The sequence below is a fragment of the Neopsephotus bourkii genome, unplaced genomic scaffold (assembly GCF_033783945.1).
Source record: "Neopsephotus bourkii isolate Nb327-2 ecotype Australia unplaced genomic scaffold, CSIRO-AGI_Nbou_v1 NB_838, whole genome shotgun sequence".
Classification (NCBI taxonomy): Eukaryota; Metazoa; Chordata; class Aves; order Psittaciformes; family Psittacidae; genus Neopsephotus; species Neopsephotus bourkii.
In genome coordinates, this window is record NW_026901334.1 from 27,487 (window position 1) to 41,443 (window position 13,957).

General features: G+C 60.2%; 2 protein-coding genes across 15 annotated transcripts in view; one reads left to right on the top strand and one right to left on the bottom strand.

The window, feature by feature from the left end:
• Window positions 1-1,210: 1,210 nt before the first annotated feature.
• Window positions 1,211-13,957, top strand: part of HMG20B (high mobility group 20B) — a 132,034-nt gene continuing 119,287 nt past the window's right edge. The window contains exon 1 of the mRNA XM_061355820.1: window positions 1,211-1,220. The gene's annotated coding sequence lies outside the window, so the exon portion shown is untranslated. The remainder of the gene's footprint in view (window positions 1,221-13,957) is intronic.
• UNC13A (unc-13 homolog A) overlaps window positions 4,982-13,957 on the bottom strand; it is a 32,854-nt gene continuing 23,878 nt past the window's right edge. For 7 of the 14 annotated variants that reach the window (XM_061355741.1, XM_061355730.1, XM_061355739.1 and 4 more), the window contains 9 exons: window positions 11,746-11,784; window positions 10,648-10,677; window positions 9,408-9,464; window positions 9,158-9,238; window positions 8,896-9,043; window positions 7,863-7,919; window positions 6,371-6,463; window positions 6,141-6,300; window positions 4,982-5,897 (listed from right to left, as the gene is read on the bottom strand). In XM_061355741.1, coding sequence (XP_061211725.1) covers window positions 5,609-5,897; window positions 6,141-6,300; window positions 6,371-6,463; window positions 7,863-7,919; window positions 8,896-9,043; window positions 9,158-9,238; window positions 9,408-9,464; window positions 10,648-10,677; window positions 11,746-11,784 — 954 coding nt within the window. In that variant the 3' untranslated portion in view covers window positions 4,982-5,608. The remainder of the gene's footprint in view (window positions 5,898-6,140; window positions 6,301-6,370; window positions 6,464-7,862; window positions 7,920-8,895; window positions 9,044-9,157; window positions 9,239-9,407; window positions 9,465-10,647; window positions 10,678-11,745; window positions 11,785-13,957) is intronic. The other 7 variants (XM_061355735.1, XM_061355737.1, XM_061355736.1 and 4 more) reach the window with 4 other exon arrangements.

Sequence of the window (13,957 nt, forward strand, 5' to 3'; positions counted from 1 at the left end):
CCCGAGACGCTACTGCGCATGCGCGGACCCTGGACGCTACTGCGCATGCGCGGACCCGGGACGCTACTGCGCATGCGCGGGTCCGGGACGCTACTGCGCATGCGCGGACCCGGGACGCTACTGCGCATGCGCGGTCCGGAACACTACAGCGCATGCGCGGACCGGGACGCTACTGCGCATGGCGCGGACTACTGCGCATGCGCGGACCCGGGACGCTACTGCGCATGCGCGGACCCGGGACGCTACTGCGCATGCGCGGACCGGTACTGGCATGCGCGACGGACGCTACTGCGCATGCGCGGACCCGGGACGCTACTGCGCATGCGCGGACCCGGGCCGCTACTGCGCATGCGCGGACCCGGGACGCTACTGCGCATGCGCGGACCCGGGACGCTACTGCGCATGCGCGGACCCGGGACGCTACTGCGCATGCGCGGCCGGGACGCTACTGCGCATGCGCGGACCGGTACCGCTACTGCGCATGCGCGGACCGGTACGCTACTGCGCATGCGCGGACCCGGGACGCTACTGCGCATGCGCGGACCCGGGACGCTACTGCGCATGCGCGGACCCGGTACGCTACTGCGCATGCGCGGACCCGGGACGCTACTGCGCATGCGCGGACCCGGGACGCTACTGCGCATGCGCGGACCGGTACCGCTACTGCGCATGCGCGGACCGGGACCGCTACTGCGCATGCGCGGACCCGGGACGCTACTGCGCATGCGCGGACCCGGGACGCTACTGCGCATGCGCGGACCCGGGACGCTACTGCGCATGCGCGGACCGGTACCGCTACTGCGCATGCGCGGACCCGGGACGCTACTGCGCATGCGCGGAACGGTACCGCTACTGCGCATGCGCGGACCCGGACTACTGCGCATGCGCGGACCGGTACCGCTACTGCGCATGCGCGGACCCGGGACGCTACTGCGCATGCGCGGACCGGTACCGCTACTGCGCATGCGCGGACCCGGGACGCTACTGCGCATGCGCGGACCGGTACCGCTACTGCGCATGCGCGGACCCGGGACGCTACTGCGCATGCGCGGACCGGTACCGCTACTGCGCATGCGCGGACCCGGGACGCTACTGCGCATGCGCGGACCCGGACGCTACTGCGCATGCGCGGACCCGGGCCGCTACTGCGCATGCGCGGACCCGGGACGCTACTGCGCATGCGCGGACCCGGGACGCTACTGCGCATGCGCGGACCCGGACCGCTACTGCGCATGCGCGGACCGGTACCGCTACTGCGCATGCGCGGACCGGTACCGCTACTGCGCATGCGCGGACCCGGGACGCTACTGCGCATGCGCGGACCCGGGACGCTACTGCGCATGCGCGGACCCGGGACGCTACTGCGCATGCGCGGACCCGGGACGCTACTGCGCATGCGCGGACCCGGGACGCTACTGCGCATGCGCGGACCGGTACCGCTACTGCGCATGCGCGGACCCGGGACGCTACTGCGCATGCGCGGACCGGTATCGCTACTGCGCATGCGCGGACCCGGGACGCTACTGCGCATGCGCGGACCCGGGACGCTACTGCGCATGCGCGGACCCGGGACGCTACTGCGCATGCGCGGACCGGTACCGCTACTGCGCATGCGCGGACCGGTACCCCTACTGCGCATGCGCGGACCCGGGACGCTACTGCGCATGCGCGGACCGGTACCGCTACTGCGCATGCGCGGACCGGTACCGCTACTGCGCATGCGCGGACCCGGGACGCTACTGCGCATGCGCGGACCCGGGACGCTACTGCGCATGCGCGGACCGGTACCGCTACTGCGCATGCGCGGACCCGGGACGCTACTGCGCATGCGCGGACCGGGACCGCTACTGCGCATGCGCGGACCGGGACGCTACTGCGCATGCGCGGACCCGGGACGCTACTGCGCATGCGCGGACCGGGACGCTACTGCGCATGCGCGGACCCGGGACGCTACTGCGCATGCGCGGACCGGGACGCTACTGCGCATGCGCGGACCCGGGACGCTACTGCGCATGCGCGGACCGGTACCGCTACTGCGCATGCGCGGACCGATACCGCTACTGCGCATGCGCGGACCCGGGACGCTACTGCGCATGCGCGGACCGGTACCGCTACTGCGCATGCGCTGACCCGGGACGCTACTGCGCATGCGCGGAACGGTACCGCTACTGCGCATGCGCGGACCCGTGACGCTACTGCGCATGTGCGGAACGGTACCGCTACTGCGCATGCGCGGACCCGGGACGCTACTGCGCATGCGCGGACCCGGGCCGCTACTGCGCATGCGCGGACCCGAGACGCTACTGCGCATGCGCGGACCGGTACCGCTACTGCGCATGCGCTGACCCGGGACGCTACTGCGCATGCGCGGAACGGTACCGCTACTGCGCATGCGCGGACCCGTGACGCTACTGCGCATGTGCGGAACGGTACCGCTACTGCGCATGCGCGGACCCGGGACGCTACTGCGCATGCGCGGACCCGGGCCGCTACTGCGCATGCGCGGACCCGAGACGCTACTGCGCATGCGCGGACCGGTACCGCTACTGCGCATGCGCTGACCCGGGACGCTACTGCGCATGCGCGGAACGGTACCGCTACTGCGCATGCGCGGACCCGGGACGCTACTGCGCATGCGCGGAACGGTACCGCTACTGCGCATGCGCGGACCCGGGACGCTACTGCGCATGCGCGGGTCCGGGACGCTACTGCGCATGCGCGGGCTTATCGAGGTACTGCGCATGCGCTGTTCCGTGCCGCTACTGCGCATGCGCGGGCGCTTGGAGCTACTGCGCATGCGCGGGCTCTGTTAGCTCAGGTATCTTGAGGGGAATGGCTGCATGTGAACTAAGCTGGAACAACTAGCCCAGTCCCACAGCGTCCTTTGCACCCTGAGAGTGATGAGCAGTCAGCATCATTCCTGCCTTCTGCTGCTGCCTGCAGGACAGCTCATCATTCAGCACAGCCTGGCCCCAGTTCTTTTACAAGTTTACCCATTCTTTGAGCTTTCCTTCCAAAAGGAGCCATGTTTGTTTAGCCCCTGTGCAAGTTTTTCTTTTGGGAGGCAGAGGGCAAATGGGAAATGGCAGATGCCATCAGCCAGGCACTGGGGCCAGTGTGTGCCAGGCTCCCCACACCCATCTTCTCAAGGGCTGGGAGGAGGCAGGGCATCAAATGCCCAGGAGCTGAGCTCCTCACCACCACTGACCAGCAGCTCCCTGCCTCTGTGACCAATCCCAGCCCATCTCCCTGGGGAATCTCTGCTCTGCCAGCAAGCAGCTGCCACTTCAGCAGGGAGAGGAGGCAACAGGCTGGGAGTCCCAGGCTGGTAGGGATGTGCTGGCACCCTGCTTGTTCCAGCAGCAGCAACAGCACCAATGAACCTGCAAGGTTTCAGTCCCTCCTGTCACCTACACAGAGATACTGTTTTGAAGGACAGCAGCCTTTATTATTCTACTGTTTTGAAGGACATCTTTAGCCTGACAGCTTTCTCTCCAGTGCCAGTCAAGTTTCTCTCAAGTACTCAGAGGCTGTCACAGCAGCAGAAGTTATTGCCTGGTCCAGACCTACCCTGTTAGCACAGAAGTTTAGGCTTTGGAAAGAAACCAACAAAACCTTAATGTTTTCCTTGTCTTCCTGTAAAGCCCTGCAGCACTTTACAGAGGAGCTGATCCTGGGCAGAACTGTCTTTCACAGGCACTTCCTGCTTGCCATGAGCTCACTACATCCCAGGAGCCCAGACCAGCTCAGAAGGTATCACTTTATCGGCCCCTTCTGGGCTCCCTCAAGGTTTCTCTGAAGCTCACTAGATTAGTATGATAGATAGGTATGGGTTTCTCCTTGGTGAGTCTACACTGGCAGTCTCTAATCACTCCCATGCCTGGAAGTTTGCAGCACAGCAGTTGAGAATAGTGTCACTTCTCAGGACAGATCTGTCCCAGTTCCATTTAATCCCTGCCCTCATTTTCTTGGCTTTGCAGCACTGAAGTGCAGCCCTCAGGGAGGCTGAGTGTGAACAGAGTTGCTTTAGCATTCCTGGCTATTTATCTTTGGTGTGCTAATCTTAAAGGTGCATTGGAGTGGGAGTGGGGATATAGACTCCCTGGGTGCCTGCCCTCTCATAGCCCCACAGCAGGTGCAGTGAAGGGTGTGCTTTTTAATGTCAGTTATAATAAAATATTTTTACAGAGCCCAAAAAATTCAAAATAGTGCAAAACATCTCACTGTCATGCATCCATGGTAGCCGCTGCCAGCAGTGCCGCACGCGGTGGAACAGACACACAGGCATCAGTGACACATGTGCTACAGGAGCAGAATTTGTTGGTTCAATCACATGCCAAACAGGACAGGTTGGGAAGGGAGCAAAGGGCCAGGGGCACCATGGTTGGGGGTGGTACAGGGCTGAGCCCCAGCCTCATTGTGTGGAAGCGGTGGTTAGAAAAGGGCTGTAAACACTGAAGAATAACGATAGAGGAAAAGCTAAACCCTTTGGTCCCAGGCAAACCCTATAGAAAAAGGACCACAGGGGCCAATCAGCATACCCTGTTTTGGAATGGAGAGGGGACTTGAGATATATTGACTTGTGGGGTCATCAGACCTCTGTCTTCCCCAGTACTTAAGAGCCAGCCAGGGTGGGCCATCCCCAGCACTGCACATCCCAACCTCCCAGGCACTTGCACAAGACACACACACATACCCCCCACATATCACACAGAAATGGTGGTTAACGGGAAATTAAAAGGCAAGGGGTCCTCTGGGCTGGGGATGGGAAGGGTCTTTCTTGCACCAGAGAGGTCTCATGGGTACTGCTGCACTGCACAGCCATGGCTGGCCCCCACTGGCCAGAACAAAGGGAGATGGGTTCCTGTACTCCAGCACTTCCAGCCGTTGCCCCCAAGCCCTGGCACCATGGGAGCAGCAGTGGGGCAGCCCATGGTGGGGCAAGGCAGGGAAGACAGGATATGGACTGGAGGCTAATCCCTGCCATCCAAGAGGGGACCCTATGCAGGGTATGTGGGGGCTGCACTCACCAACTCAACAGCCCCAATAGCCCTTCCAGGTACAGAACATGGCCAGCTGCCAGTGTATGTACAGCGATTTACATATGTACAGGGTGCTCACTTGGTCGAGCCTCCCTGTCCCCCAGGGTGCCTGAAGATGCTTGAGGGATTGGGACAAGGGGCCATTGTGCTGTGCCAGCAACTCATCAGTACCCCCAGGGGTGGGATGAGACACCCCTCCCACCTTCACTTCCAGCTTTCCTTTTGGTGTCTGATGAGGTCTGGGTAGGGTCAGGGATGGGCCACTACGGTTCCTCCATCTCAGGCACCCAAGTCTGGATCTCGCCTTTCCCTGCAGCCCCACCAGACCCAGCACCTTCCCATTGGGGTGGGATGATGGAATGGCCATGCTCTGCATCACTGCCACTCAAACAGTCTGGCTGAGGGAAGGATGGCGTGGGTCTGTCACTGCAGCCACACCGCCCCCCCTCACCAGCACAGGGAAGGAGACTCCTCTTGTGGCCACTCTTATGGCTTATACATGGCTGGAGGACGGTGTAGAAAAGGGGGCAGGAGTGGGGGGAGAGGGCTGGGGAAATGACAAGGGTTTAATTGCTGCCCTCTTCAGCTGAGCGTGTATCTGACTTGAGCTTGACAAATTCCTTGGCCACCTCATCATTGTTGCGCTGGGAGAGGATGCGGAGGACGGTGAGGCCGGTGTCATCCATGTGGATGCGGCGACCCAGGGGCAGCCAGCAGGCGCAGCCAGGTCGCTGCAGGATATCACGGAGCTGCAGGACAGCGATGCCCACCGTCCGGTCCTCGCGGGCGAAGCAGTAATCTTTCACACACACCTGCAGTTCATAGCACTCGGGGCCAGTCTCCACACCCAGCGTGCTGCAGGAGGGCAAGGGGCAAGCAGTTGTCACAGTGGGTCATACTCCAAGGTCCCCTGGTTCTGCCACAGGACACCTGGGTGCTACCTCCCCACTGTCTTCCCCCCCCCCCACCTTTCCTCAATCCCTGCTTTTACCAATGAGAAAACATCTAAAATATCCCCAACTCCCTGACAAGACCCCACCATGGGCAGACACATCGCCCAGCCCAGCCCCACATCCCAAGCCCTGCAGCATCACTCACAACTGGAAGCTCTCATTGTACTTGGGGGCCCAGCTGTTGTTCTTGGATTTGGTGGCAAATTTCCTCTTCTTGTCACTGAGGTGGGGCCCGATGATGTTGACCTCAATGAAGGGACGGAAGATGCCTGATGTCTGCCATTTGAGGTCATTAGCAGCCACCACTGCAAAGAGGGAGCTTATGAGCCTCATGGAGCACTGCCAGATCCGAGCATCCCAGCTGGCAGAACCCACCTTTGACAGTGACTTTGTGTTCACCAGTGCCTGGGTGGGTGAAGAGCTCCACATGGATGGACACCTCCCCAACAGGGTCATCCACACCAGAGCCTGCATGGCAAAGGGAGGTGACATGAGTGCTCATTCCTGCTGCGTTCCTGATGTCCACCACCAACCCCACTGGAGGAGGCAGGTCACCCACCAAGGGCAGCAGCGCTTGGCCAAATGTGGCCTCTGTTAAAGAGTTCTCAGGAGAGCAGTATGGGTAAAGCAACTGTCATGGATGGCTGGGGCTGGCACCAGGCAGGGCTGGGGGCATAGCAGGACATCCCCAGTACCAGGCTGGCTCTGGTATGCTACCCCACATCAGCAGGACCCAGTGAGCCCCCACTTGCCCAGGCAGGGGCTGAGGTGTCTGGGTGGGATGGGGCAGGGGACAGTAGCCCTGCTCTGCCTCCTGTAAGCACAGGGCAGAGGGTGCTGTCAGTGGTCCATGCATGGATGTGAATATGGGCACAGCACTGGGCAGAAGGGACCTGACCTAGCATTGTGCCACAAGACAGCCATGGCCCTGCCAGGGTTCAAGGCTGACCTGCCCCCTCCTGTATCCCCTCCATCCCTGGGGAATTTAGGTGACCTGTAACCAACAGCCCAGTACACCCCCTCCCCTCCAGGAGCCATGCATGCACTCATGGGTGAAGGAGGGGTGCAAGGCAGAGGGACAGGGTCTATGTGTCAGATGGGGCCAAGGAGATCAAACTGAGCTCAGCAGAAAGCTCCCAGGATAGAAATAACAGTGGGAAAAAGGATGCATCCCCACATGCCACCTCACGGCCCTCAGCACAAGGATGCCAGGCCATGTGGGGTGGTGATGGCACGCTTTCCTCTCCATCCACCCTCATCCTCCACAAAGCCCAGCACCCCATCCCTACAGGCAGTGCTGCATGCTGAGCTGAGATGGAGCTGATGGTAGATGAGGACCGGGTGTCTGGGTACAAGAGGCCAAGCATGGGGTGCAGTCCTGGCCCCTCTGGGTGCCAAGGAGGCCAAGCAGGGCCCATGGAGCTGGGCTCATTCCTCACGCCCTGGAGCAGGCGGGCAGAGCTCACCGGAGCAAGGCTAGTAATGGTCCTTCTGGCAGCAGCGTGGACGGGATGGGGGACATGGGCATGGCCTCCCCTGAGGCCACATGTCCCAGCTTGCATGGAGGTCAGGGCAGGTTCCCACCCCCCAGCAGCAGCACTGGGGACCATGCAAGGTGCCCAGACCTAACCTGGTATGGGGCAGGGGTTGTCAATATAGCTGAGCACAGCTCCTCCAAATTCAGCTCAAAACAGCCAGGGGAGTGGGAGTCTGTGGGCACAGGGCTCCAGCTCTGGCCACAAGAAGGGCACCCAAGGCTGGCAATGCTCGGATGAGGCTTGTGGCCACCTCAGCCCATAGTGGTGGGACTATTACTAGCCCAGGCCGGTGGCAGGCAGGTGCAGGGGTGGGCAAGCAGCACACATACCCTTCTCAGGATAAATTTCTTCACTAAGGGTAAACCTAGTACCTTTCCCACCATGGACTAGCGGGAAGGAGAGAGAATGAGACAGAGACACAGCACAGAGTAGATGAAGAGAGAAGGAAGGAGACAAGGGGGGGGGGGGATCAGTAAAAGAGAAGGGGAGAAAACAGAGAGAAAGAGATCAGATCTCACAGACAGATGAATAGCCGAGCATCTGGACCACACCACTGCAACACAGGAGTACTGGGCACTACCCGGCTCTGAGCCCAGGGGGTCCTGGAGCCAGGCTGCACTTAGGCATGCTGGCACCAACCAAACCCAAGGCCAACCCACCAACACAGCTGGCACAGGACACACAGACAGGACATTTGTCCCTTGCAAGGAAATGCACAGACAGCAAATGTACGTCCCACTCCCTGAGGACACAGACAAGCCTGGCTGGGGCACTATACAGCAGCCCATGGCTGCAACAGAGTGTATCTGTCCCCTCCTCAAGCAGCCAAGGGGCAAAATAAAGAGCAGCATTTAGAGAGGAGGTCCTGCCCCAGAGGGTGCCCAGCACATGGCTGTGTGGCAGGGGCAGCACCTGGCATCCTGGACAGATCCCAAATCATGGGGTATGTGGGGCACCCAGCATACCCAGGACAGACTCTGGCACAGTATCTGGCCAAGATGCCAGCTACAAGGCAGCACTGGACCAGAGGTGTCTGTACTGGGTGACAGGGACCAGATTGTGATCTCCCCTACCAACAAGCCCTATTTCTGTGCCAGCCTAGCCATGCCTTGGCACTGGAGACACACTGGTGTTGCTGGTGGGGAACTTGGAGGTACCAGGCTGTTTTTGAGCACCCATGGTCCCTCTTCACCTGCAACCCATGGGAGCAAGAAGCTCTTCCCTCCCTGTCTATCCCTCCCATCCATGAGCCTAGCTGTGGACCCCCAACCCCACTGTCACATAGGGACCTGGCAGTGGGGCAACCAACCACATGCACGGGGAGAGGGGCCTGGGTCAGAGGGCCAGGGCAGTGCATCCTACCCTGTGAAGCCTGGGTCTGCACAAAGGTTTTGATGAGGAGGTCAGTAGCCTGGGTGTAGAGGGACAGGGCATAGCGCAGCGACTGCAAGTCAGGGCTCTTCTCCAGGAATGTCTTCTTCAGCCCCACGCCACCGGCATGGAAGTATTGCTGGAGGAGGGAGAATGGCCTTGGGGCCCTCAGCAGCTCTGCTAGAGCTCCTCCAGTGCCCTTCCAGGGCTAAAGCCCTCAGGGACACCCCTATGTTCCCCAGAATACCCTTACCTTGATGGTGTCCAGTGCCAGCTCCACCACTGCACATTGCTTTGGGGTCAGGCTCTTGGCTTCCTCCCGCACCATGTGGTCCTACAGGACATGAATCCTGCTTTCAGTATGGAACCAGGGCCCCACTCCCCTTGCCCCAAACATGCCAAAAAACGAGTACTGGTGGGGTCCTTGCAACAGTGCCAGTGCCAGCCTTAGCACAGAGAGAAGAACAGATTGCCTGCCCCCAGCCCACCCTCCCAGCCCTCACCTTCAGCTTGGAGAGCTGCCCCAGCTCCTTGGCTGCGTTGAAAATCATCTGTGTGCCCTGCAGAGAACAGAGACAGGAACAGCCCCAGTAAGTGGCCAAGCTGGGGTTGCCATGGCCAGGCTGGCACATGGTGCCAGGAGCTTGCTGCAGCTCTGGAGGCTCCCCCAGGCTCCAGGGGGATGGAGTAACGCTCCCTAGAGAGCCCCAGGGGCTACTGGGCACGGTGATGTGAGTGCGCACCCCAGCCACTGAGTTCTCACTACATATGGGTGGCTTGGGACCTGAGGACTCCAAGGCAGGACATCATTGTGGCATCAAGGATCTCACACCCTGCTCAGCACAAGTAGCTTGGCCCAAGGGTCCCATCCTGCTCCCTGTGATGCCCAAGCACCTACTTCTGCATCCAGCAAAGCCCAGCACAACACATCACTGGCATCGCTTGGATAGTTGTACAACACTGGGGAGCAGAGAGCGAATGCAGGGGGACAGTGGGCACAGGGAGGATGCGACATGATCCCCCTGTACCCCAGTGCTGGCAGTCAAGGCAAACATGCCCCTGCTACCCAAACCCCTGCCCAGTCCCAACCCCAGGGATATTCTCCAGCCCCTGTTCACCCCAGGAACATGGCAGATGGGAGCCCCTGGATGCCTTCATCTGCCCTGTGCCATGCCACCCCCATGGGCAGAGGCCATGAAGCCATTCCATGGAGCCCACTGACAGAGCTCCTAGGGACGCAGCCCCATGGCATAGGCAGATCCCGCTCACTTCCCTGGTCTACTGCCTGCTCACTGGGCTGAGCACAAGTTCCCCTTCTCGAGCCCTCCAAAGTGCAACATGCAACTGGATAAGCACAGGCCCCATGGGGCAGAGCCAGTAATTCCCACCTCCTTCCCCCAGCACCCGTAGCTCCAGTCCTTCCCAACCCCCAGCATCTGTCCCACTAGCCATTACCTTCTGCAGGGGTCTGGTCCTCCCATGCTCTTACTCTGTACCCCCTCCCACTAACCCTTTGTGTCCTTCTCACTCCTAAGGTACTGTCCCATTCACTTGCTGTCCCCATCTCCCACAGTTGGTGAACAGGCTGGGAGCTGGGGACACTGGTTGCTCCCAGACAGAGCACAATGGAATACTGCACTGAGCTGGGATCCCCACACACCCCACAGCACATGGAACAAGGGACAGGGAGGAGGCAAGAGGAGGGACCAGAGCCAAGTGGGGAGCAAAGAGCCATGTCCTTACTTCAGTGTGACTGGGCAGCTTCACCCTGCTCTGGAAGAGAACAGCAAGGGACAGTTACTGGTGGCCCCAGCAGCAGCCAGCCGCAGGTCCAGGCCCCCCACAACCCCCAGCCATGTGGGCTCTTGCCCAGAACAGCTCCTCTGACTGTGCCCAGTTCTCCACTGCTTGCAGGTGTGAACTGGTTCAGCACCAGTTCACATCTGCAAAGGCTCAGCCCCACATGCTTGCTGCTGAGCCTGTGATGAGCAAGCCATTATGGGTTCAGCAGGACTAAGGATACTTCCTGAGTGGGGCAGGCCTCTTCCCCACCTTGTTTCGGGCTGGGGAAATATCAGCTGGTGGAGGGAAGCAGCTTGCACAACACTCTCAACAAACTGGGGCAGGACCCAGCATCACGTATGAGAGGACGAGGCACTGCCCAGACAGATGCCAGTGTGGCTTTTCCTCAGGTGTGAGTTTTGGAAGCATGCAGCCCTCAAGGCTGTGCTGGGCCCCCAGCCCAGCAATGGGGAGCACCCAGACAGAGGGAGAGCCCATGTGGCTGGAGAAAGCCCTTTCAGCAAGTTTTGGGGCTTAGTGAGCCTTCCTGAGGCCCCCCCAGCATCAGGAGGGAGCAGGCTCAGAGGTCCAGGGGACCTCAGCAACCCCATGGCCTCCAGTGTGCCCTGCAAATCCCCAGCATTCCAGGGGTGACCTCTTCCTGTGCCTCCAGAAGTGGGACAGGTTTGTGGCTGGGATGCCCCATGCTTGGGTACCGTGTCCCCATGCTGTTCTAGACAGGCATTGGGAGGGGTGCTGAGCAATGTGGGGCTGCCTGGGGATGAGTAACACCCCACATACCCACCCACAGGGGCTCAACACAACACGACACCTGCTCTCTACCCCAGGCGACACAGAAACAGGTTACTCCGCCCCTCCTGCACAAAGGCAGCATAGCCCAGGCAACACAGCACACCTCCACAGGCCACGCAGGCAATGGCACATCCAGACAGCACGACAGAGGAAGCACGGACAAGCCTGGGCCTCCACAGCAGGTGGGTTTGGGGCCACGACTGTGGCCACGGGGCAATGACACATATGGAGCCCACAGCTATTTACCTTCTCTGTCCCCTTGCCATGTTTTCTCAAGAGCGTGCCCTGTAGAAGCAACGTCAGAGGTTGAGTGGTGGGGTGGGGAGACAGAATGGGATGGGACACAGGAAGAGAAGGACAAGGCTGGGCACATGGGGTGACCACAAGCTGGTGGCAAAGACATCGGTGAGCTCCTCAAGGACAGTTAACAGCCAGTGGGGAAATGGTCCCTCTTGAGGGTGCTAAGCCCATGGCAGACTGGTCCCCACTGGGATACAGGGTTAGTGGGGGATTGATCTGCAGGGGGATGCTGTGTCAGTGAGGCACAGGTGTCTCTTGTATGCTTGGCCAACTGGTTTTCACTGGAACACACAATGTCACACTGATGGGGAACCATTTCCCACACAGGGATGCTGGGCTTACGGTAGCTGGCTCCTGCTGGGATATAAGGGATGCTGAGCACACGGGGGACTGGTCCTCGGTGGGATATAGGAAGGCAGGAACCAGGTGGCACTGTGTGTGGGAAGCCTCTGGTGCCCCCACATTCCTCTACAACACTAGGGAGGAGACAGGGAGGGGGCAGCTGTACTTGAGTTTCACATGTGGCGTTCTGGTCCGTGCAGTGCTGGGCCCTGCGACAACCCCACACTGACCCAGGCCAAGAGAAACTGTAAAATGGGGCAGCAGTGCCATGTGGAGGGCTCCTAATCAGCCTCTCAGGACCCTGTACCCGGAGTGAGCTGACACAATCCTAGTCCCCTGATAGTCTCAGAAAGCTGAGGCCATGGGGTCCCTGCGGGGCCAAGGGGAGGCTCCGCCCAGGCTGACCCAGGGTCTCTCCAAATGCTGCTTTTGGGAAGATATAGTGCTGGGGGATGGGACAGTAATTTGTTCCCACAGGGATTGGCACCAGCACCCAACCACCAGAACCCACACCACTGCTCCTTGCAAAGGTGCCAGTGGTCAAAGCAGGGGTGGCAGCAAGATTGGGGGTGGATGTGGCCCTTCCTTTGCCCCACAGGGCGTAAGTCCATGGCCACAGACTGAGCAGAAGAGGACAAAAGGAAACTGCCCAGTCAAAGCCATGCAGGGACTTAGCAGGAATGCAAAGAAGGGAACCCAGGAGTCCAGGCACCCAGTGCTGTATCCTGGGCTAGGAAAAGGTCCCATGACTCATGCCAGAAACTTGGCCACCACTGAACAACAGGACCAGGGACTGTTGTGTCCCAGGGAGATGCTCCTCTCCATAGGTCTCTGCCTTCAACCTTTACCATAGCCACCCCCCAGCCAGAGCCTCAAGTAGAAACTCAGACACAAGGGGTCAGGAAGAACAACCCTGACTGCCAGGCACACACCACTCCACCTGCTCATGTCTCCAGTGGCCTCAGCATGAAACAAGACAGGATCAGCTTGGATTTGACTGTCCCTGATCACATGGCACTGCCCCATCCCCATGCTCACCCACACCACCACTAACCCTTGCACTTCTCTTTGCACTTCCCCACATCCAGCTCCCTTGAACCTCTCCAGGACCTTTCTTTCCACCCCCAACCGAGGCAAATGCCTGCCAGGAGCCAGTGCCAAGCGGGCAGCACAAGGATGGGGACCACAGAGGTGGGCCATGTCAGGAGCCAAAGGAGGGTGTGGGCAGGGTGCGGGCAGCCACACAAGACAGGAACCGGCGGGGCCAGGACCGACACACAGCAGACAGACAGACAGACAGAGAGCTGCCGTACTTACAATCATCTGCCATTGAGAGGCAAGCGGAGCAATTGGAGAGAACAACCACGGCATGAGTGTCGGCCCCTTCCCTCCATCCTCCCCAGCCCTGGCTGCCCCCCAATCCCCACCAGGCAAGAAGAACAGCATAGCCAGGGGCTTACACCATCTGACATGCCACAGCACTCAGCATCCATGCCCTGCCACCAACATCACTGGTCTCCACAGCCCCAAGGTGGCCCCATCCCAACCTGCCTACTGCATCCTTACTGTGGCAGCGGGACTGAGCTCCAGGGACCTGGTGAACCCCCCTCAACACTCAGCTCTGACATGTAGCCCCAAGTCGTCAACCATAGGAACCAGAGCCTTCCAAGGACTGCCTCCCCACAGGAAAATACACAGATCTACATGTCCATGCCACCTCCTCTGCCCTCAGCACAGGGCTCATCGCCTCCAGAAAATGACATAGTCACACATGGCCATGAAGGGACAGGGACTGGGATGGCAACTGGAGTGGCAC